Raw genomic sequence first — 21,664 nt, 5'->3', positions numbered from 1 at the left:
TCACCGATGCACAATTTAACAGTGTGTACCATTTACAAGATGCACTCAGTAACTCACCAAGGCTTCTTCCAACAGCACTCTACAACATCAAAGGACAAGCACAGAACATCACCACCTAGACACTGCCCTCCAAACTACACACTATTCTGACTTGGAACTATATCATCACTGTGTTGCTGGGTCAAAATCCCCTCACCCTAATAGCACTTTGGGTGTACCTACACCACATGGACTGCAGTGGTAAAGGATAGTTCACTTCACTATCACCTTCAAGGGCAATTAGAGATGGGTAATAAATGCTGGCTTGGACAGCAATGCTTAAATCCCCTGAAATAATTTGGTAAAAACTTCTTGATAGCCATGGTTGGTGCACCTTTCCTTTTGGATTTTTTTGCTTCAATAAAGTGTTTAAATGTGCACCCTAGTACACACGTCATGGAATAAATGTCTCTTTTCTCAGATTTGCAGGTTCCACCAGGAAGTTCCCTTGTTTACAAAATTGCTTTTGTTTTTTTTAAATGTAAGAGCCACAATAACCCAAATTCCTTATTTCATTAATTGTGGAATTCCTATCACTACCAAATGTTCAAAGATGGGTCATCCATTGTTTAAGTTTCCTCACTTCTACCCTGTCCCTGACATGATCAAATAAACACAGGTTACTGTAATTAGCCTGTGCCTATTTGACTTGTACTTTCTTCAGGGTTATCAGTTTCTCAATCATTTCTGTTTACCAGCAGAATTATAAAATCAGATCATCTGCAAGTCAAAAGGTATTCTACAAAATTAACACTGACATACAAAAAGGAACCATTAGGCTATACTATGAAATAATTTGCATAATAAGTTAGGTAAATAAAGAGGTTAATCGACTACTAATTTGCACTGTTATACTTCAGAGAAGAATGACCATGAAACCATTGGTTGCAAAAGCCCATCTGATTCATTAATGTGCTATAGCAGCGGTCTCCAAACTCTGAGCCGGATGTGGCCTGTGGGCCACAGTTGGACACCCCTGTCCTATAGGAAAGGAAATTTGCTGTACTTACCCAACACGTGATCCCAGATCCACAACAACAAGGCTGACTCTGAACAGTTCTCCGAAATTGTCTTAACAACTTACCTAGTTCAAGGGCAATAAGGAATGGGCAATGAATGCTGGCCTTGCCAGTACCACCCACGTCCCGTGAAAGAATGCAGAAAATAATCTTATTGCACATCAGCAAATGAGTTGCACTTGCAATGATAATTCTAATTTTCATCAACAGGTTATATTATGGTGTGATAACGTTATTATTTTTGATTTTCAGGAAGTTTTCAATCAAATTCTTTAGTCGACTATAATGTGCTCCCCAACTTCATCCCTCTCCCTCCCTTCACAATTTTGCCTTCTCTCCTATTTTCCTATGTGAGAATTTATGAAAATAGATTGGTCTGGATTGACATTTACAAATTTTTCAGGAGATCCACACTATTGTTCTAATTATTGGACCAAAAATATTACATTTTTAATGACATCTGAATGTAGCTCTGGTGAATATTTGAATACAAGTTCAAAGTCAAGTTACAAAATGCTTGTATTTTTGTGAAATTACATCATAGTAAAATATGTATTATCCTATCTACAGGATTTAAGACTCCTGTCGGAGCATTTGCTATCTTCGGATTACATGTACTTCCTATATGGCTGTACGGTTATCACAATCAAGTTCTATCAGCAGCATTTCTGATGCCTTATACAATGCAATGGATTGTAACCATATTTCTTGTTGCTGGAAGACTTTTATGTATGGCTGTGGAGGTAAGAGAAAGAAGGTGACATTTTTTAAATTAAAAAGTGACTTTTCAAGAGCAATTATTTTTAAAACTTTTGTTTTTATTATAGTTCTGGTGTATATGGATTCACGTTACGTACCTCATACGAAATGAGAAGGAAACCCAAGGAAAATAATGGACTGACTGTAGCACTGAAGACAATTTGTGTTGTTCAGGAACTTTTTTTTTGTAATTCAGCATTTACAGAAGGAAGGCAATATTTCAAGGTAACTGGATCCTGTAATATAAAAAAGATCTAAGTTCTCACTGGAAATAGGTTGTGCATTACTGGGAGAATTTCTGCCCCACCCCCACCCCACTTTTTGCAGGGGTTTGTAGGAAGGGGGAAGAAAAGATATGATTACATTTTTTTCCCCCTCTGTCTTGAACCATTTTCTTAAGCCAATCAACAAATCACATTTGTGGATTTTTTTTAAGAGTTTCCTGTGTTTCAACTGAAACATTCATGAGATACTTGCTTTCTTCTTTTGTTAAAGGTTCTAAAAGTTTTTGTTACGGGTGAGTTGATACATGAGGATCATACTGTTCATTGAAATCAAAACAGCAAATTGAGTTGGGGAGAAGAGGAAGTTCTTTTAATGCAAACATCCTATCTTCCATTTAAATAATCCATTAATTAAAATCATACTGGAAGATAATTTGGAATGAAGATATGCTCTCTCTTTCATTTTGCACCAAAGTAGCAACTTCTGAGCACTCTAGACCAAACTGAGATCACCTCAGATACCTACTTATACACAGCTACTTCACATTATGCAACTCTAAATTAGTGCAAAAGGATATTTCAAAACTAGATTTACACTAGAACTTCAATGTGTGTCAGTTTTGCCTTGAATTGACGCTAAAGTTGTTAAATTCAGAGGTCGGATCCAATTTGCCTATAACAAAGTGGTGCAAGACAGCGTCATAATGAGCTACCAGCTGTTGTGATGATACGGTGACTTTAAGAAATATATTCATTTTCTGTTTCTTGAGAGGTATGTTTAAAATTCAGCTGTTTTGCACAGTGCCGAATTGTCTGCACCAGGCTACACACATGCTGAGAATGTGGGCTAATGCTTGATTTTAGCTAAGGATGTGTGTTTGTTTTAAACTGAATTGATGCATTATTGTTTTTTCCCCTGGGGTTTCAGATTAGGGTTCTGATTAGCTTGATTCATGTGAATAGCAGAACTGAGCTTGCAGAGAAAACACACCTTTTTTAAATACAGTCAGTTTCTGCCTGGTCCTGAAAGAAGCAAAAGATGTTTTTCTGTTTCACTTTCTGGAGGTTACTATTTGGTGCAGTCAGAAGACAGGTGGCCCTCTGTCTGTGTGTGTCTCTCGCTCTAGAACTGTTCAAAGGCTGTAGCACCATTAACAAGCACAAACTTGGGGATTATCAAATTTAATCTCTTCAAGATTAGTTAATGAGGAATATTGCTCAAATTGGTAGGTTAACAGTTAAGAATTGTATTTTGTCATTTTAAGTATTTCAGTTGGTAAGAGTTAAGCTAATTAATGTGTTACAATAAAACTGTATTGTTAAATAAAGTTTTTTTGATAAAAGCTGTGTGTCAAAAGAATTACATCTGGAATGAAACACATGCTAATGCCAAAATAGAAAAACTATAGGTGTCTAGTCAGTCTGCATAACATACTTCTGTGGTTTCTGTTCTTGTACCCCAACACTGTCACCAGAACCACCAGGGTTCTTATTTAAAACTACATTTCATTTTTTGATCAACTAGAAAACATTTGATGTAGTTTCACGTCTCCCAAAATTAAAGCAGGGAATAGTCTTCTGCTCTTGTGACGAAGCATAGATGCTCAGCGGAGTATGCTTCATTGTACAAGTAGCAATTTCTGACAAATAGCTGCATCCTTAGTAAAACACTACTAAATCCTGAAGATTAAGAAATACACGTGCCAGAATTGTACTGCCCCAGTCGCCCCTAGAATCAGAGCAGAAGAGGGGCAGACAGTGGGAAGGTCTGCTGCCCTCTAGTGGGATTTTCTGGTCTCGGGTCAAGCAAGGCCATAAAATCCTGCTCATAATTTCAGACCCCTTGATTGATCTGGAGTTCTACTAAATGCTAGTTAACCCATTTGCACAATGATTCTGCAAACTACATTTCCTTGTCACAGCTTTGACAAAAAGACACGAGGAAATATGCAAAAGCTACAGGGTGATGTACCTTATTACAATGATGTAGTGATATTGAATTAGATTAAGAGACCCAGGCAATGCTCTAGGAACCTAGGTTCAAATCCCACAGCAAGGCAGCTAGTGAAATTTGAATTTAAAAAAAAAGGAACCAAAGGTCTCATGATGACCATGAAGCCATTATTGATTTTCTTTATTAATGTTCTTTAGAAAAGCAAATCTGCTATCTTTACATGGTCTAGCTTACATGTGACTCCAGATCCACTGCAACATGGTTGACTTCTAAACTTCATTCAGTTGAAGGACAGTTAGAGATGGGCAGTAAGTGCTGGCCCAGCCAGCAATGTTCCCAACCCATGAAGGAATTAAAAAAATTGGAAGTAGTCCTGCTTGTGGGACTCCTTTAGTATCAAAATAGTGCATTAGCCCAAACTCCTAAATGTACAATAGATAGGCTTATTGCAGAAGATATGACTGATCAGAACAAGATTTAACATTCTGCTTCATTGGCTTGCAATAAATTGCTTATATAAAATTCTTAACTGCAAAATAATTGTCGGATCACAAACAAAAAAAAATCTGTGTGCTTATAAGTATGATTGAGGCTTGGGCCAGTTAATCAGGGCAACAGCAGGAAGCGACCATAAAACAAACTCCAATTTACATTATCAAAAATAAATACCTGGTAATATTTAGGTAAAGCACAGCAATTACTACTACATAGTGTAAGCCTTTGCCTTGTGGTGTAATAAGACCATCTCAGGACTTGGGAGAAGAGCACAATTTTGATGGAGGGGAACATGGAAAAAGGAACAGGAGTGGCCTGTTCCACACTTCAACTAGATGATGGCTCATCATCTATCCCTTGATATAGTTGATATCTAGAAATTATCAATCTCTTGTGTTAAATACACTCAACGAGTGAGCCTCTAAAGCCCTCTGTGGTAGAGAATTCCAAAGATTCATCACCCCAAGTGATGAAATTCATCTTTCTCAGTTTTAAATGGCTCATTCTGACAGTGTGTCCCATAATTCTAAGCCAAGGGAAACATCCATTCTACATTAGGGCTCAATGGTCATCTCTTATTCTAAACTCTAAGAGAATACAGGTCCAGTCTCCTCAATCTCTCCTAATGGGGCAATCCCACCATCCTGGAGATCAGTCTGGTGAACATACATTGCAGATCCTCTATGGCAAGTATATCCTACCTTAGTCAAGGAAACCAAAACTACACACTTCCAGTATGTTGTGGAACATCCAGTATGTCAAGACTATACAATTGCAGTAAGACATCTTTGTTCCTGTACTCAAATCCTCTTGCAATAAATGCCAACATACCACTTGCCTTCCTAACTGCTTGCTGCACTTGCATGTTAGCTTTCACTGACTGATGAACAAGGACACCCAGATCCATTGGATAAATCAACATTTCCCAATCTTTCTCCATTTAAGAAATATTCTGCATTTTTGTTTTACCTACCAAAATGGATAACTTAGCATTTTTCCACATTATGTTCCGCACGCCATATTTTGCCCGCTCACTTAGCTGGTCCAAATTTCCTAGCATCCGCCTCACAACTTGCTTTCCTACCTAGTTTTGTATCATCAACAGACTTGGAAGTATTACATTTGGTCCCCATATCCAAATCATTGATTCTTGTACCCCACTAGTCACAGCCTGCCAACATCACCTGTTCGTTTATTTCTATTCTTTTCTCTGTTCATAACCCCATGCGCTTACATTTTAACCTGTGTGGAACCATGTTGAATGCCTTCCAAAAATCCAAATGCACCACATCCATTGCTATTACTTCCGTTACTAATCTAAGCTACTTTCTCAGTTTTATTTATTTAAGTCTTAAGATTGTAGTTTCGGATAGAACTACATCACTTCCAAAGTTAATGAAAATCCTGTCATATTTTGGTCATTCTTCCATTGATGCTTCTTTGCAACAAGATTATTAATTAAGCCATGCTCACTGCATAATACTGGATCTAAAACAGCTCATTCCCTAGCTTGCTCTTCAACATATTTTTCTAGAAAACCATCTTGCACACATTTCAGGACTCCTCCACAGCATTAGTGCTAATTAGATTAACCCAGTCTATATCGCTATCGCATCCTCATGATTACTATGTCCCTGATTTACACTATACCCTACATTAGTAGCCTATAAACTACCAATTTTCCTCTGTCTTAATTTCACTTTTATCTATTCTTGATCTTCCAATTTAAGATTTTGCCCCACTGATGTACTGATCTTATTCTTTATGAACACTGCTTACCTATCTCCTTTTTCTTTTTGCCTATCCTTAAAATACCCTTAAACATTCAGTTTTCAGCCTTGATCACCCTGCATCATGTCTCTGTAATGGCAATTAGAACATACCTGTTTATTTCCATTTGTTCCATCACTTCATCCACCGAGCTGAGAGTGCTGTGTGCATTCAGAATTGCCTTTAATTTTGTCTTCTTCTTTGTAACCTCTGGCTTTATTTGCTGGCGCACTGTTAGGAAGGAACAAAACATACAAACCTGCCACACTGATTATCGATTCTCTTACTGTTACCTTGTCTTGTCCTCCCTCCTTAATTTACCAAATCTTTCCTAACCCTAATCCCTCACACTGCACTATTTGGTTTAAAACCTTTCTACTATCCCAATTTTTACAACTCACGAGAACACTGGTTCCAGCACTGTTCAAGTGTGGAGCATCTCAAATGGTACAGCTTATACTTTGCCCAGTACTAGTGCAGGCCTTATGAATCTAAATCCATTTCTCCCTCACCAGTCTTTGAGCCACATTTAACACTCTAATTTATCCCATGCCAATTTGCTGGTGGTTAAGGTAATAATCCAGAAATCATCACCTTTTGAGGTTCACTTTATAAATTTATCCCCTAGCTGCCCATACTCTCTTAACATGAATCTTTTTCCCACTCCTACCTATATTTTTGTCATCTACACAAACTATGACAACTGGATCCTGCCCCTCCCCTTCCCTGCATATCCTGCTTTTGTCCATACAGGCTTCAAGAACCTCAGATTTGTTGGACATCTGCAAGGGCTTCAACTTCTACCTCATTGATCACACCCTCCTCTCTTGACCATGAACCAAATCAGAAAACTCTATCCTGAAAGGTGTTTGCGCCATCTGGAACAAAATGTCCAGCTAACTTCCCCCTTCCTGATGTGTTGCAGTGTTGGCAGCTTGGCCTCCAGCTCAATGACAGTCCTGAAGTTCCTCCAGCCACAGACATTTACTTCACATATGTTTGCCTTGAATTACACAGGATTCCATGAGCTTCCAAATATTGCAGCCACCCTATCATTTTTATAGTACTTACTCTATTTTAGTTATTAGATTTTAATTGTCTCTTGGCCTGTTTGCTTCTATTGTCATTTCAATAAATGTTCCACTTACCCTGATTGTGATCTCCTAGTTAAGATAAGATCATAAATACCAGCCAGTCTGTAAGGTTTACTAATAGTTTGACTATTACTAAAACCTTACAATTAAAAAGTTACCTAAGTTTTGAAAGATAAATGAGGGAAATACTCATCAACAAATCAACTTTAATTCTTTTAAAACTTCCATTATTCAAGTTACAAAGCCGATGTGCAAAGTGGACCTGGCAAGCCCAAATCCATCTCCTTGTTTGTTCCAAAAAACACATTCAAATTGAATCCAATTCATGGCCCTCACAAGAGATATTCAAGATCCAAGCTGACAAGCTAAAAGGCAACCAATCAACTACCTGTTTTCCTGTGACGCCACACTTTGGTATTTTTCAGAACACAATTGGTTCACTCTGAAGTCACAGGTTGGAGCGTTCTTTAAGGTGCTGCTGTCTCTGAGTCCTCCCCACTCCTGTGCTTTTTTTAAAAAAACAGGGAAAGTAACTAAAACAATGTTCAATTTACATTTCTGGCTATGTGTTTCTACTTTAAAATTTACTACACATTAAACATAGAAGTTACCTGGGAGGTGCGGTATATCTTTACGCAAGACAGGGTTGACAGCACACAGCAGATATAACGTTATATCGCACAGATGTTTCACGATTCCTCTATTGTACTAACACAATATAAATATATGAAAAAGAGCTAGCAGCCACATACGGAGGTCCATCATCAACGCGATTATTCGACTTTAAATCGAAATAACCAATTTAAGTATGATCCAAATGTACAATTATTACACTATAAATTTTAACTGAGAAGTTTAAAAAAAATCTGTTGACAAAAATAAGAGCAACTATTATAAATTAAAACATTTCAGGCCATTTTTATCAAATTATGGTTTCCTGTTCAATTTTTTTTAAACTGGAAAAAGGGCACAGCAAATAAAACCTCCAGTATTGCCCTATTCCAGTTGCTCAAGAAAATTATCAAATAACTTAAATATTTCAGCTATGAAAAATGAATCGGTAGAGTGTACACATTTGGTGGGATTAGCAACTGAAGAGTTGGTTGTTGTATATCAAAATGGCCTGGAACATCTGTATAAATACTTTGCAATTGCTGCTAATTAACAGGTCCCACAATTTTGTATTTTATGATCACACCAACTTGTCCCAGAGTGTCCTTTACCATTCTGAAACTATACCCTTGTGGCAAAACCACGAGCAACTGTTCCAGGTAGCTTCCTACTAAACGCTACTAAAGTGCTAAAAGTATTGATGATACAAAGATTGGAGGTATAGTGGACAGTGAGGAAGGTTTTTAAAGTTTGCAGAGAGATTTGGACCAGCTAGAAAAATGGGCTGAAAAATGGCAGATCGAGTTTAATGCAGACAAGTGTGAGGTATTGCACTTTGGAAGGACAAACCAAGGTAGAACATACAAGGTAAATAGTAGGACACTAAAGAGTGCAATAGAACAGAGGGATCTGGGAGTACAGATACGTAATTCCCTAAAAGTGGCGTCACAGGTAGAAAGGGTCGTAAAGAGTGCTTTTGGTACATTGGTCTTTATAAATCAAAGTATTGAGTATAAGAGTTGAAATGTTATGATGAGGTTGTATAAGACATTGGTGAGGCTGAATTTAGAGTATCGTGTGCAGTTTTGGTCACCTAATTACAGGAAGAATATTAAAAAGGTTGAAAGAGTGCAGACAAGGTTTACAAGGAAGTTGCTGGGACTTGAGAAACTGAGTTACAGAGAAAGGTTGAATAGGTTAGGATTTATTCCCTGGAGCATAGAAGAATGAGGGGAGATTTGATAGAGGTATATAAAATTATGATGGGTATAGATAGAGTGAATGCAAGCAAGCTTTATCCACTGAGACTAGGGGAGAAAAAAAACTAGAGGACATGGGTTAAGGGTGAAGGGGGAAAAGTTTAAAGGGAATATTAGGGGGAGCTTCTTCACACGGAGTGTGGTGCGAGTGTGGAATGAGCTGCCAGATGAAGTGGTGAAAGCGAGCTCATTTTTAACATTTAAGAAAAACTTGGACAGGTACATGGATGAGAGGGGTGTGGAAGGATATGGTCCAGTTGCAGATCAGTGGGACTTGGCAGAAAAGTGGTTTAACACAGCCAAGGGCCAAAAGGCCAGTTTCTGTGCTGTAATATTCTACGGTTGATGGTTCTATGATAACTCTTTGCAAGCTTATCTATAGCAGCAGGGCTTTTGAGACAACAATTTGTAAACGGGCAGTTTTACGTTGTTATACACTGGTCCACTCCCTCACATCCCCCTTCTGAACCCAACCTCTGAACAGTTTCTGTGAACATCTCATGTTTAAAATCTTCCTGCGCAAAATATAGGTGAAATGGCTTTTGCTGCTCGTTACACCCCTGCACATTAATTAAATGAATCCAGACATCATGGAAAATACAAATTAATTCAACAATCAACTGAGAAGCAAAGACTGAGATTGTGCATGAACACTATATTTAGCAGATCAATAATGTTTATAGTAGTACAGTTACAGAATATCACAATGTTTGTTACAAACATAAGCAATAATGGTTTGATGGTTGCACATAATGTTGGGCGCTGCAGCCTGTATGTCGTTACACTAAAAGTTTCTGTACACAAATAATGGAATTATTAAAATGAAACACAAAATTGTGATGTCATTTTATAAATTCAGCATGGCACTATTACAAGGATTCTTGCTCAAGTATCTTTTGAGTGTCTGTCTTGTCATTTTGCTTTCGAACAGCAGAGGCTGAATATGGTAATAGTGTTAAGCCATTACTGTCAAAGCAATTCAGGAAAGTACAAAAATAGTACTGTTTAATTAAATGTGCAATAAAATGAACACCGTTGACCTTTTTTTCATTTCCATATCCTCAAAATGTTATCAAAACTTTATTATTCACTTAATGCAGAACATGGCAACATTATTCCCAAAGAGGAATATAAGTTGAATTAAAAAAAAGATGACACAAATGGTACCTAAAAACATCAGTTAGTGATCCAACACTGAACTTGTGCACCACAAACCAACTTCTAGATATATCCTTTAATATTTCAGTTTAAAAAATGTGCACTCCAACAAACTCACTAAGGCCACTCATGCTATAGATACCTAGGAATATAATGACATACTGTAATGTACAGCAAACCTATCACAGTGCCCTTAAGGATGTCACTTTGCAATTGGTGACACAGCAAAATAATCAGGACTAACTGCGACTCTGTGGAGGCAGGCAGTGCAATGGCACCTGTTAGCATACTTCACAGGGAACTGCTACATCTTTCAAGATGAAAAAAAATCAGCCAAAAGTCAGCGAGGCATGAATGTTTGAAATTCACTTCCACATTCTGAAATGATCTGATTATGCATTAAGGAATGGTTGGATTACTATTCAATATGGTCAGCAGCAAATGGCTGGAAATATAATTAAAATAACATTGTAAAAGGCTGCAGCTGCAAAATAACTTCACTTTAACCAATGTTTATGGCATTCAGGTGCCGAGACAAATCCTCCGTGTCATCAGCATTTGCAAACTTTACTAGACAATGACATGCCACGGCGACTGTTTCTGGTCAGTTCTTTCCTAGTCTTGTATCTATTACATGAATTTTTTTCCATTACCTTTACCTCTGAACTTAACACCTAAATGAAAGTTATTACCCTAATGGTATTAAGTGTAGTTACTGGATTGTTTCACAGTATGCTTCTCCCTTGTAGTCCAGGGCATAAAGACTGTACGTGACAATTTAATCCTGTTTGATCCTCAGCAACCCTGTTCAATTGCAGGCTGAGCTAAAAGGAACAATCTGACCACTTCCTCTGTGGATTGTGTGCTGCCATTTACATCCTCAAGGGCATCACTGATGGCAAACTGTCGATCCCGCAGGCGGTTCCAGTTGGACAGAATGTTATGGTATTCAAATACTTTCTCAAAATTGCCAATAGAGTTGTACAATTTGATGAGGCCCCTGTAATCATACTCCAGTCCACTGTAACCTTCTCCGAATAACTTCTTTCCTGCATACAAACACATAATGCAAGACTTTATTTGCCTAACAAACAGGACCAATTTTTTAACTGTAACACAATCATGATCAAGCCTTTTCAATAAACTTAAGCAATGAAAATGGTTAATTTCCCTTTGAACCAAGGCAACTAACCTTTACACATACATTACATTGAACTTAATTGAAACTCTCAGTAGCAAAGTTTTGAGCCATAGTTTGATAGTGGACCAGAGCTCAATATGGTGTTGGTGGTGGTGGTGGTGGTGGTGGTAATATTAGGAGAAGTGGATGACTATTTGGTTGAACAGGTAAAATTTACAATGAAACTTCTGATGAGAAAATGGCAGCAGGATTTAGGAAAGTAATTCCAGAAATGGAGGAGAGGTCATTGAGTGTCCTGCCACTAATGGTTAAGGGTTGAAGCACAGGAAACATTCAGTTGGTCTGAGTTGCAGGTAACAGAGTGTATGAGATTGGAAAGAAGTGAGAATGTGGTGAGATCATTAGAGAATTTTGAATATGACACACCAGGGATGGAGAGCTAAGAGGTGGGTTTAGAGTGCAACGTTAAACAAAAATAGGGATTAAGCAGAATGAGCTTTGAAGTGTTTTACACACACCTACAATTTGAGGAAAAAAATGACATTTAGCTAGTTAATTACTGTAATTGAAATAGTAATTGAGAATCACAAACATGAAAGTTCGCCCCTTATTATGAACAAAGTCACAAGGGAAAACATATAGTTGTAGTTGAAAAGTAAGAGGAACCAAGACAGTTAAGGCCACTGTACAATGAAAGAAAAGCCATCATAGGAGATGTATTGAGTCCACTTGGATAAGCAGGGAAGCTGTACCTCAGAAGATGATAATGTAGCTGATATCCAATACCATAAGAGGGATAGTCATACTGAAAGCCATAAGTAACTTTACCAGGATAATTTCACTACTAATATGGTATGGAACCATATCAAAGGGATAGTAATAGAGACAAGTAGTGTGAACATGTTTCAGAACATTAGAAAGGAAAGCATGGTTGGTGGTCTCTTACAGGATGATTTTTTGCTAACAAAAATTTGTGATGTTATGATGGTTTTTAGCATATATTGTTTCTAAACCAAAATAATGAAGTGGAGTCAAACAGCCTGAACCACATAACTTCTGTAGAAATCAATAAACCTTTGGCAAAAGCTAGTTGCTAGGAAGGTGCTCAGTGGCATCTGGTGGAAAAACTGCTGAAAAATACAGCATGCAATTGAATATGATACACAGGACATGAAGTCAATAAGGTTTAACAAATAATGTGAGAAAGGTGAACTTTCAAATGGTTTACCCAAAATCAAAACAAATCAGAGCTTTTCTCGTAACAACTTGCGACTTGATGGAAAGTCCAATGGCTGGCTTTATGATTTCAAGATATGACACGGATTTTGTATGATATCAGAAAATTGCACAGTGGATCAGGAAATGTTCAAAAGTCAAAGGGGAATTGTCTAATCTTGGATAATTTCCACACTTAACATTTAAAAAAATATTAGTCAATGTGCCACCAAGTTATAAACAAGCTAAGCTTTCCCTCAAACGGATTAGATCAAAGCTCTGCTGAAGCATTTGTAACCATCTTCAGCCAGAAATGCTGAATAGATATTGCATTTTGGCCTCCTCCTAAAGTTCCCACTAAGATAGATGCCAGTCTTCAAACAATTTGATTCACTCCAAGTGGTATCAAAAGAATGGCGGAAGGCATCAGATGTAGCCAAATTTATGGACCTGACAACATAGTAGTTGCAGCACTGAAGATATGCTAAAAGAATTAGCTGTGCCCTTGGCCAAGCTGTTCCAGTATAGCTACAAGACTGGCATTCAGACAACAATGTAGAAAATTGTCCAGAAATGTCCTGTTCAAAAAAAGCAGGACATAGCCAATCTAATTAACTGATGTCTCATCAGTCTGCTCTCTTATAATCAAAGTGATAGAACATGTCACCAATAGTGCTATCAAATGGTGCATACTCAGCAATAGTTTAATGTTTATTTATTAGTATCACAAGTAGGCTTATATTAACACTGTAATGAAGTTTGAGAAAATCCTCTAGTCAGCTCACTCTGGTGTCTCTTTGGGTACACTGGGGGAGAATTTAGCAAGGCCAATGCATCTAACTAAACTGTGGGCGGAAACTGGAACAGCCATAAGAAATTCAAGCAGACATGAGGAGAATGTGCAGACTTCACACAGACAGTGATCCATGCTGGGAATCAAACCCAGGTCCCTGGTGCAGTGAGGTAGAAGTGTTAACCACTGTGCCACTTGGTCAGCAATTCTCAGTTTGGGATCTAAAGAACCATTCAGCTTCAGACCTCTTTGTAACCTTGGTCCAAACATTGTCAAAAGAGCTGAATTACAAGGATGGGCGTGACTGCCCTTGACGTCAAGGCAGCATTTGATAAAAATGGCATTGAAGGAGCTTTTGCAATATTAATAGAAATCAAGGGAAAACTTTCCACTGACTGGAGTCTGAAGACTGCTGCAGACAAGAGTAAACCATCATCTAGAAACTCCCTTTCCAAGTCAGACAACAACTTAGCACTATATTGCCATTCCTTCATGGCAATATCCTGGGTCCAAATCCTGCAGTTCCCTACTAAAGGCACTGCGGTGGTTCAAGGCGGCAGATCACCACCTCCTTCTCCAGTGTAATTAGCAATGGCAACAAATGCTGACCTTGCCAGCAACACTCCTATTCCAAGAAGGAATGAGAAAAGAAAATACGAGCCTCAAATTTTATCAGTGCTTTTTATTATTCATCCAGGTGAAAGCAATGATGACAACATTCTGAAGTCTGGACAGAACAACTCAAAATCTGTTGTTGCCATTGTTGGTAGGAAACTGCAGGAGAGTCATCTTCTGGTTCAGTGCTAAGTAAGCTGGTAGTTGTGAATCTTAAAAAAAAGAGTTCCACGTGCAGAAATCTTGACACGCATATGGACACAACTATAGATAGATGAGTATTAAAAAGGAAGATACTGACAATATGAAGTAGCCAACCATTCATGCAAGGCATAGACAGATAGTGGTGAACAAACTTAACCAACTGAAATTATTTTGATGATAAGAGAATGAGCAATGATTAAAGGAACATCAGGCACACAAAAATCCTAATTAAACCCTGATTTTCTTACTGTATTTTGCAAACCTGTCTCAAAGCTTACTGTAAAACTGCTATACACTGTTCAAACCAGTTCCTAAACATTACCATGCACATTTTTAAAATCCTATTTTATTTTATAGCCAAATGTTTATTTCAAAATACAGTCTACAATAAGTGATCAAAGTAGAAATTTTGTCCCATTTTAAATACAGAAAATCTTAACAGTTAAAATGGAAGTTATTTTCCTTTATTATTTTAACTCATTCACGAGATGTGAATATCAATGACAAAACCAGAAATTAATGCCCATCTCTAATTGCCCTCAAGAACTTTTAAACTGTCCCTAATAAAACTAATCAAGAAGTATGGCAAATGTGGAGGTAGGATGGGTTATTGGTCCCTTTAAAGAGAACAGGTCTCTTAAATGTTAATTCAAGTCAATGTCAAGCAGGTGAAGTTCAGATTTCAATACATGTCAGATATCAAAAGCAAGTAAATGAACAGATGACCAGGAGACTGCACTTCACAGCAACTGTTAAAAAGAATTAGCACTGACATTGGCTATCTTGGATACTTCTACTATTTTGCTGCATATTGCTTCAATGTATGGTTTCAAATGTAAATAAATTAATTTAACCTTGTACTATAAACCCTGATAGTGTAATATTCTGGAGAAGGCAGAAAACATGATGGACAACTCACTGTGATCTCCAAACTAAAAGTGCAATCATCAATCATTACAGCATGATAGCAGATTTACTCATTTAAAGATAAAAGTTTTGTTTCCCTTAAAATTAGACTTTTTGCCCTTATGCAACAATAACTTGCTTTTTATCAAGCCTTTAGTGTGGAAAAACGGAATGACTAAAAATGGATACGTTGGGGTAAGTTTTTCACTCAGGAGGGTGGTGAGTGAGTTGAATCGGCTACTGTCGGTGGTGGTAGATGGGAACTCGCTGGGATCTTTCAAAAGACTTCTGGATGAGTACATGGGATTTAATGGGATTGGAAGTTAGAGTTCTATGGCTTGGTAGGTATGGATGTGATCGGCGCAACTTGTGGGCCAAAGGACCTGTTTGTGCTGTAGTGTTCTATGTGCAAAATTGGAAAAAATGCAGATATCTTTGAGGATTATTGGGGCTGGAGCAGGTTATAGAAATAGGAACCGTAGATATGGAGGAGTAACGCCATGAAAGGATTTGAAAACAAGTGCAGGAATTCGAAAAATGAAATGTTGCTGAAACTAGTGTGTGTTGACACATAAAAGGGGGTGTTAGGTGAATAGGGGCAAAGTTTTAGATGAATTCAAGTTGGTCTAAATTGGAAGAAAGGAGTCCAGCCAGAACAGCATTGGAAAAGTCAAGCCTAGTGGTAAAAAAAGTTTTCTATAGGCATATAAATAGTAGTAGCGTAGTCTGAGGAGGAGTAGGTGAGATTCAGGACTTAAAAGGGAATTTATACATGGAGGCAGAAACATTGCTGAGGTATTAAAATGAACACCTTGCATATATCTTTACCAAGGAGGTAGATGCTACCCAGGCCATGGTGACAAGCAGGAAACTTTCATCAGAAGAGTTCAAAATTGGTAAAGAGTAAGTGTTGGATAACTGTTGGTACTTGAAAGTTGACAAGGCCCTGAGACCCAATGAGAGTGGAAATTGCAACGGCATTAGCCATAATCTTTCAGTCTTCTCTAGACTCAGGGAAGAGGCCAGAGGAAATGCCGTCTTGCCTTAAAAGGTTAGAAGGATAAGTCTAGCAATTACAGACCAGTCAGTTTAACTTCAGTAGTGGGAAAGCTTCAAGAAACAATTAATTGGGATAGAATTAGTAGCCACATGGAAATACGTGGGTTGATTAGGAAGAGCCAGCATGGTTTTTTTTAAGAAGAAGAAATTGGGTTCATAAGAACATAAGAAATAGGAGCAGGAGTAGGCCATCTAGCCCTTTGAGCCTGCCCTGCCATTCAATAAGATCATGGCTGAGCTGAAGTGGATCAGTTCCACTTTCCTGCTGTCTTCCCATAACCCTTAATTCCCTTGTCTGTCAAAAACCTATTTACCCGTGACTTAAATATATTTAGTGAGGTAGCCTCCACCACTTCAACGGGCAGAGAATTCCAGAGATTCACCACCCTTTGAGTGAAGAAGTTCCTCCTCAACTCCAATCTAAACTGTTCCCCCCCACCCTTATCTTGAGGCTGTGCCCCTCTAGTCCTGCTATCCTTTCTAAGCGGGAAGAATCTCTCTACCTCTACCCTATCCATCCCTTTCATTATCTTATACCTCTCTATAAGATCCCCCCTCATCCTTCTAAACTCCAGCGAGTATAGACCCAGTCTATTTAGTCTCTCTTCATAGTCCAACCCCCTCATCTCCAGTATCAGCCTAGTGAACCTCCTTTGCACTCCCTCCAAGGCCAAAACATCCTTGCGCAAGTGCGGCGACCAAAACAAAACTAACTTGGAGTCTTTTGAAGAGGTAATAGACTGGTTAATGAAGGTGATAATGATGTGTTGTTAATATAGTAGCCTGAGCTTCATTAATTAGCACATGAGCAAGGAAGCTATGCTGAACTTATACAAGACATCAGTTAAACCCCAGCTGGAGTATTGTGCACAGTGCTGGGCATCACATGAACACACTGGAGAGAGTGCAGAAGAAGTTCATAAGAATGGTTCCAGGAATGAGAATCTTCAGTGATGAAGAAAGATTGAAAGAAAGAGGTTGGGATTGATCTTGGAGAGAAGGCTTACAGGAGATTTGATAAGATGTTCAAAATCATGAAGTGGGGCAGGGTAGGCACTGGACAGAGTAGACAGAGGCCACTGGATTAAAGCGATTTGCAAAAGGAACAAATGTCATATATGAGAACAGCAAGTTGGCTTGAACTTGGAATGCACGGGAGGCAGGTTCAATCAAGGCATTCAAGAGGACATTGGATAATTATTTGAATAGAAACAATGTGGAAGGATATGGGGGAAAAGACAAGGAAATGACACAATGCTTCTATTAAAATAATCATCTCCAAATGAACAATGTGCAAGAGTATAGGGAAAAGACACAATGTTCATTTGGAGAGCCAGTGTTGACACAATGGCTTGAATTGTCTCCTGCACTGTAACAATTCCGTGAAAAGCATGTATGAGGGTTGCTGCAGCACATGAGTTGAGGTTAGTGTGCAGTTGGTCTATGTTATGGACCCAGCAATAGGTGATTCTGGTAATGGAGCAGAAGAGGTCAGAAGCTCATCTTGATTAAATACAGCACCTATTTTTCAGTGTGGCTCTGCCTCACAGTTGCAAGGGAAAGGGATAAAATGTTGTGGTGAGGACTAGTAATAGTAGTTTCAATCACCCCAAAATTCATTTGGAAAAAAATTCTGTTCATTGACTGCTGGATATCTGACAAGCAGTATACAAATCAGAGACAGTGGTTGAGAAAAGTGGTGGTGAGGTAGAGCTGAACACTGTCAGCAAACACATGGAATCACAGATTGCATTTTCAGTTGATGCTGCTGAGAGACAGCACTTAGATGAGAAAAAGAAAACAATGATGAAAGGAACTCCCAAGCACAATGCAAGAGCTCAAAATATTTAGGAAAATGTCTGAAGCTTTTCCCTTATTTGTTGAAATACAATAACAATTTCCATTAGACATTTAAATAAAACTACACACAACGAACACAGGTTTAAATTGCTTTAGCATTGCATTCTCAAATTCAAGCGATGATGGTACATACCTATTGCTATTGACCGTAGGTAAAGTTTTTCAGCATCTTCAAACTGATTCATATCATAGTTATAGAGAGATGCAAGATGTCCAACCGATAGTGCCACTTCATAATCTTCTTGGCCCAAGAGTTGTTCCTTAATTTGAATTGCTTTTATGTGCATTTCTTCTGCTTCCTATGGAAACAATAAAATGTATTAGTAATAACTCTGCTAATTATAAAGATGAAGTGAATACTCTGAAGGTAAATTTTCAGCACTGCCTATGACAAAATTCAAAATAACCTGCGGAAAGGGCTTTTTTTTTAACACCATGGGAGCAAAATTGATTCTAATAGATCATCAATATGCCACTATAAGCCATCAGTTTTAAATGTTGCCAAGCAGCATGGAAGATTCAATACTGGCACTCTCGTGGTTTGGCATTAGGAATGCCATTTTACAGCCAATAACGATGACTTGGATTTATTCATTTATCCACCAGAGCGAACAGCCAGCAGGCAACTACAACATTTCTTAAATTTAATCTACCTAAGTAAATGGAACAAATAACTTCAGCTCTATTTATTCTTGCTGTTGGTTCTACATCTCTTCTTGAAATTTGTAGCTACCAAGTAAGTTTTAAATAACAACTCTTCCATATGGTCTGATGATTTAGTGCTCAATCAAATGTGGGTAATATTTCAAAAATGGATACCAACAAAACTGTCAAGTTTTGAACATGGTACAACCACATTTTACCTACAATTACAGGTATTTCACACAAGAAATATAGCCCATTGATGACATTTTTGTCTACAATTATTTACATGAAATCTTCATCCTTAGCTTTATTCCTTTTCTTGCCTCCTAGCTTTTCGTCTTGTAATGTTGACAACTGTAAGAAGTTGATAATTCAATGAAGCTGTGTTTACATGATCCAAGCTGATTGGAGTCGGCATACCTCCTCTTCCAAGGCTTAATCTCATTGCATCTTAGCCAAAAGGCTGAGATGCCACTTTTAAAAATTGCTTCAAATGAAGCTAAAATGTAATCTAATGACTTCAACCAAGTACAGCATGTCGATACTACACTTGATCTTAGCCAAAAGGCCGAGAAGTGATGGTTACACATGAGAACTAAAATTAGACTGCAGCTACTGCAAAATATATCTATTAGCTGGGCCAGAATAGAAAGAGGAGCATCTGTTACATTGTGGCAGATTGTATTCACTTGTATAAGATTCAGAGTATAGGGCAGTTGATACACAAAGCATTCAAAGCCACACAAGAACTACAAACTTGTCAGGAGACATTAGCAACTTTGCTAGACTAGTCAAAGTGACAGCTGAGATCGATATCTGGGGCATAGCTAAAACCAATCCCCAGGGAATGTACTAATCCAAGAACAGAACCTGCAAAATGTCCTACCTATTGCAAATTTCAATTTTTTTTAAGACCCAAAACATAAGAACTGGGAGCAGGAGTGGGCAATTCAGCCTGCTCTGTCATTCATTAGGATTAAGGCTAATCGCATCTTGGCTTCAACTGCATGTTCTTGCCAATTCTCCAAAACCCTTCAACTTATTACAAATGAAATATCGACGCATCTCCTCCTTAAATTTACTCAATGTCCCAGTATGCACTGCATTCTGGGGTAGTGAATTCACAGCCCTTTGAAAGGCATAATTCCTCCTCATCTCAGTTTCAAATCTGCTACCACTTACTCTAAAATTATGACTCTTGTTCCAGAATGCCCCACAAGAGAAAACATTCTCTCTCTATTTTGTCGATCCCTGTATTATCTTACATACGTTGATTAGAACGGTTGACATTCTTCTAAACTCCAGCAAGTACATGCCTAAACTGCTCAATCTCCCTTCATAATACAAACCCTCATTTATGGAATCAATTTAGTGACCTCCTCTTAACAACCTCCAATGGAACATCCCTCCTCAAGTAAGGGGACCAAAACTGTACACAATACTCCAGATGTGGGCACTAATGCCTTGTACAGTAGCAGCAACACTTCTATTTTTAATACTATATTCCTTTAGCAATAAATGCCAAAATTTTATTTGCTTCCTTATTACCTATAAAACCTGCATACTAATTTTCTGTGATTTATGCAAGAGGACACCCAGATCCTTATGCACTAGCATTCTGAAGTTTCTTCCCATTTAGATAATAAGTTGCCTTTTGCCTTTCTTTTATTTCCTGACCAAAATGGATCACCTTATACTTACCACACTAAATTGCATCTGCCAAATTTTAGCCCATTTACCTAACCTATCCATTTGTAAATTTATTTCTTTATTGCAACTTACTATGCCATCTATTTTAGTGTCATCTGCAAATCTGGCTATAGTACTTCTATCCCTGCATCCAAGTGATTAACATGGATTGTAAACATTTGGGGCCCTGGGGACTGAACTCTGTGGCACTGCACTAGTTAAATCTTGCCAACCAGAAAAAGACTTATTTATTCCAATCATCTGTTTTCTGGCAGTTAGCCAGTCGTCTATCCAAACTAATAAATTACCTCAATTCCATGTAATCTTACCCTGTGTATTAACCTATTGTGTAGCATTTTATCAAATGCGTTTGGAAGTCCGATATACTTACATCTACAGGGTCCCCATTATCCACTTCCAAACAACTCAAGCAAATTAGTCAAACATTTCATAAAGCCATGCTGACTCTGATGGATTACATTTAGACTTTGCAAATATCCTGTTATTACTTCCTTAATAATGGATTCTAACAATTTCCCAATGACAGACATTTAACTAGCCGATGGAAGATATTAGATATAGCTCTTGGGGTTAAAGGCATCAAGGGTTATGGGCAGGGTGGGGAAGGCAGGTATCAGGATATTGAATTTGATGATCAGCCATGATCAAAATGAATTACAGAGTGAGCTTGAAAGGCCGAATGGCCTACTCCTGCGTCTAGTTTCTATGTCTATACTTTCCTATTTTCTGCTTCTCTTTTTGAATTTTTCCGATCCACTGGAACCTTTTCCGCATCCAGGGAATTTTGGAATATTATAACCAATGAATCAAATATCTCCACTGCCATGTCCTCTAAAACTTTAGGATTTAGGCCATCTGGCCCTAGGGACTTATCTGCCTTCAATCTCAATAATTTGCTCAATACTTTTTCCTCCAGCGATTATGACTGTTCTAAATTCCTCTATTTCCATAATCTTTTTATTACCTGTTACTATTGGCATTGTACCAGTGTAAAAACTGAAGCAAAATACTGCGTTTCCCATTATTAACTACCCAGTCTTATCCTCCAAGGGACCAAACATTCACTTTAGCTGTCCTCTTCCCTTTAATATACTTAGAGAAATTTTTGCTATCCTTTTTATATTGTATGTTAC

At 38.0% G+C, this 21,664-nt stretch overlaps 2 protein-coding genes and 1 pseudogene across 11 annotated transcripts in view; 1 reads left to right on the top strand and 2 right to left on the bottom strand.

Annotated features, from left to right (window-relative positions):
* LOC145357363 (uncharacterized) overlaps nt 1–3,384 on the top strand; it is a 76,338-nt gene extending 72,954 nt beyond the window's left edge. For all 10 annotated transcript variants that reach the window (XM_080210655.1, XM_080210658.1, XM_080210656.1 and 7 more), the window contains 2 exons: nt 1,629–1,801; nt 1,886–3,384. In XM_080210655.1, coding sequence (XP_080066781.1) covers nt 1,629–1,801; nt 1,886–1,951 — 239 coding nt within the window. In that variant the 3' untranslated portion in view covers nt 1,952–3,384. The remainder of the gene's footprint in view (nt 1–1,628; nt 1,802–1,885) is intronic.
* Nucleotides 3,385–9,860: 6,476 nt separating this feature from the next.
* appbp2 (amyloid beta precursor protein (cytoplasmic tail) binding protein 2) overlaps nt 9,861–21,664 on the bottom strand; it is a 92,299-nt gene continuing 80,495 nt past the window's right edge. Inside the window, exons 12-13 of the mRNA XM_080210490.1 lie at nt 18,310–18,475; nt 9,861–11,432 (exon numbers count right to left, since the gene is read on the bottom strand). Coding sequence (XP_080066616.1) covers nt 11,179–11,432; nt 18,310–18,475 — 420 coding nt within the window. The 3' untranslated portion in view covers nt 9,861–11,178. The remainder of the gene's footprint in view (nt 11,433–18,309; nt 18,476–21,664) is intronic.
* On the bottom strand, nt 19,240–19,401 carry LOC145357654 (U2 spliceosomal RNA; annotated as a pseudogene).

This window comes from Carcharhinus amblyrhynchos, chromosome 23 (genome assembly GCF_965287045.1).
Source record: "Carcharhinus amblyrhynchos chromosome 23, sCarAmb.v2.hapA, whole genome shotgun sequence".
In the NCBI taxonomy this organism is placed as follows: domain Eukaryota; kingdom Metazoa; phylum Chordata; class Chondrichthyes; order Carcharhiniformes; family Carcharhinidae; genus Carcharhinus; species Carcharhinus amblyrhynchos.
The sequence above is the reverse complement of the archived record's forward strand: the minus strand, read 5'-3'. Positions and strand labels throughout refer to the sequence as shown.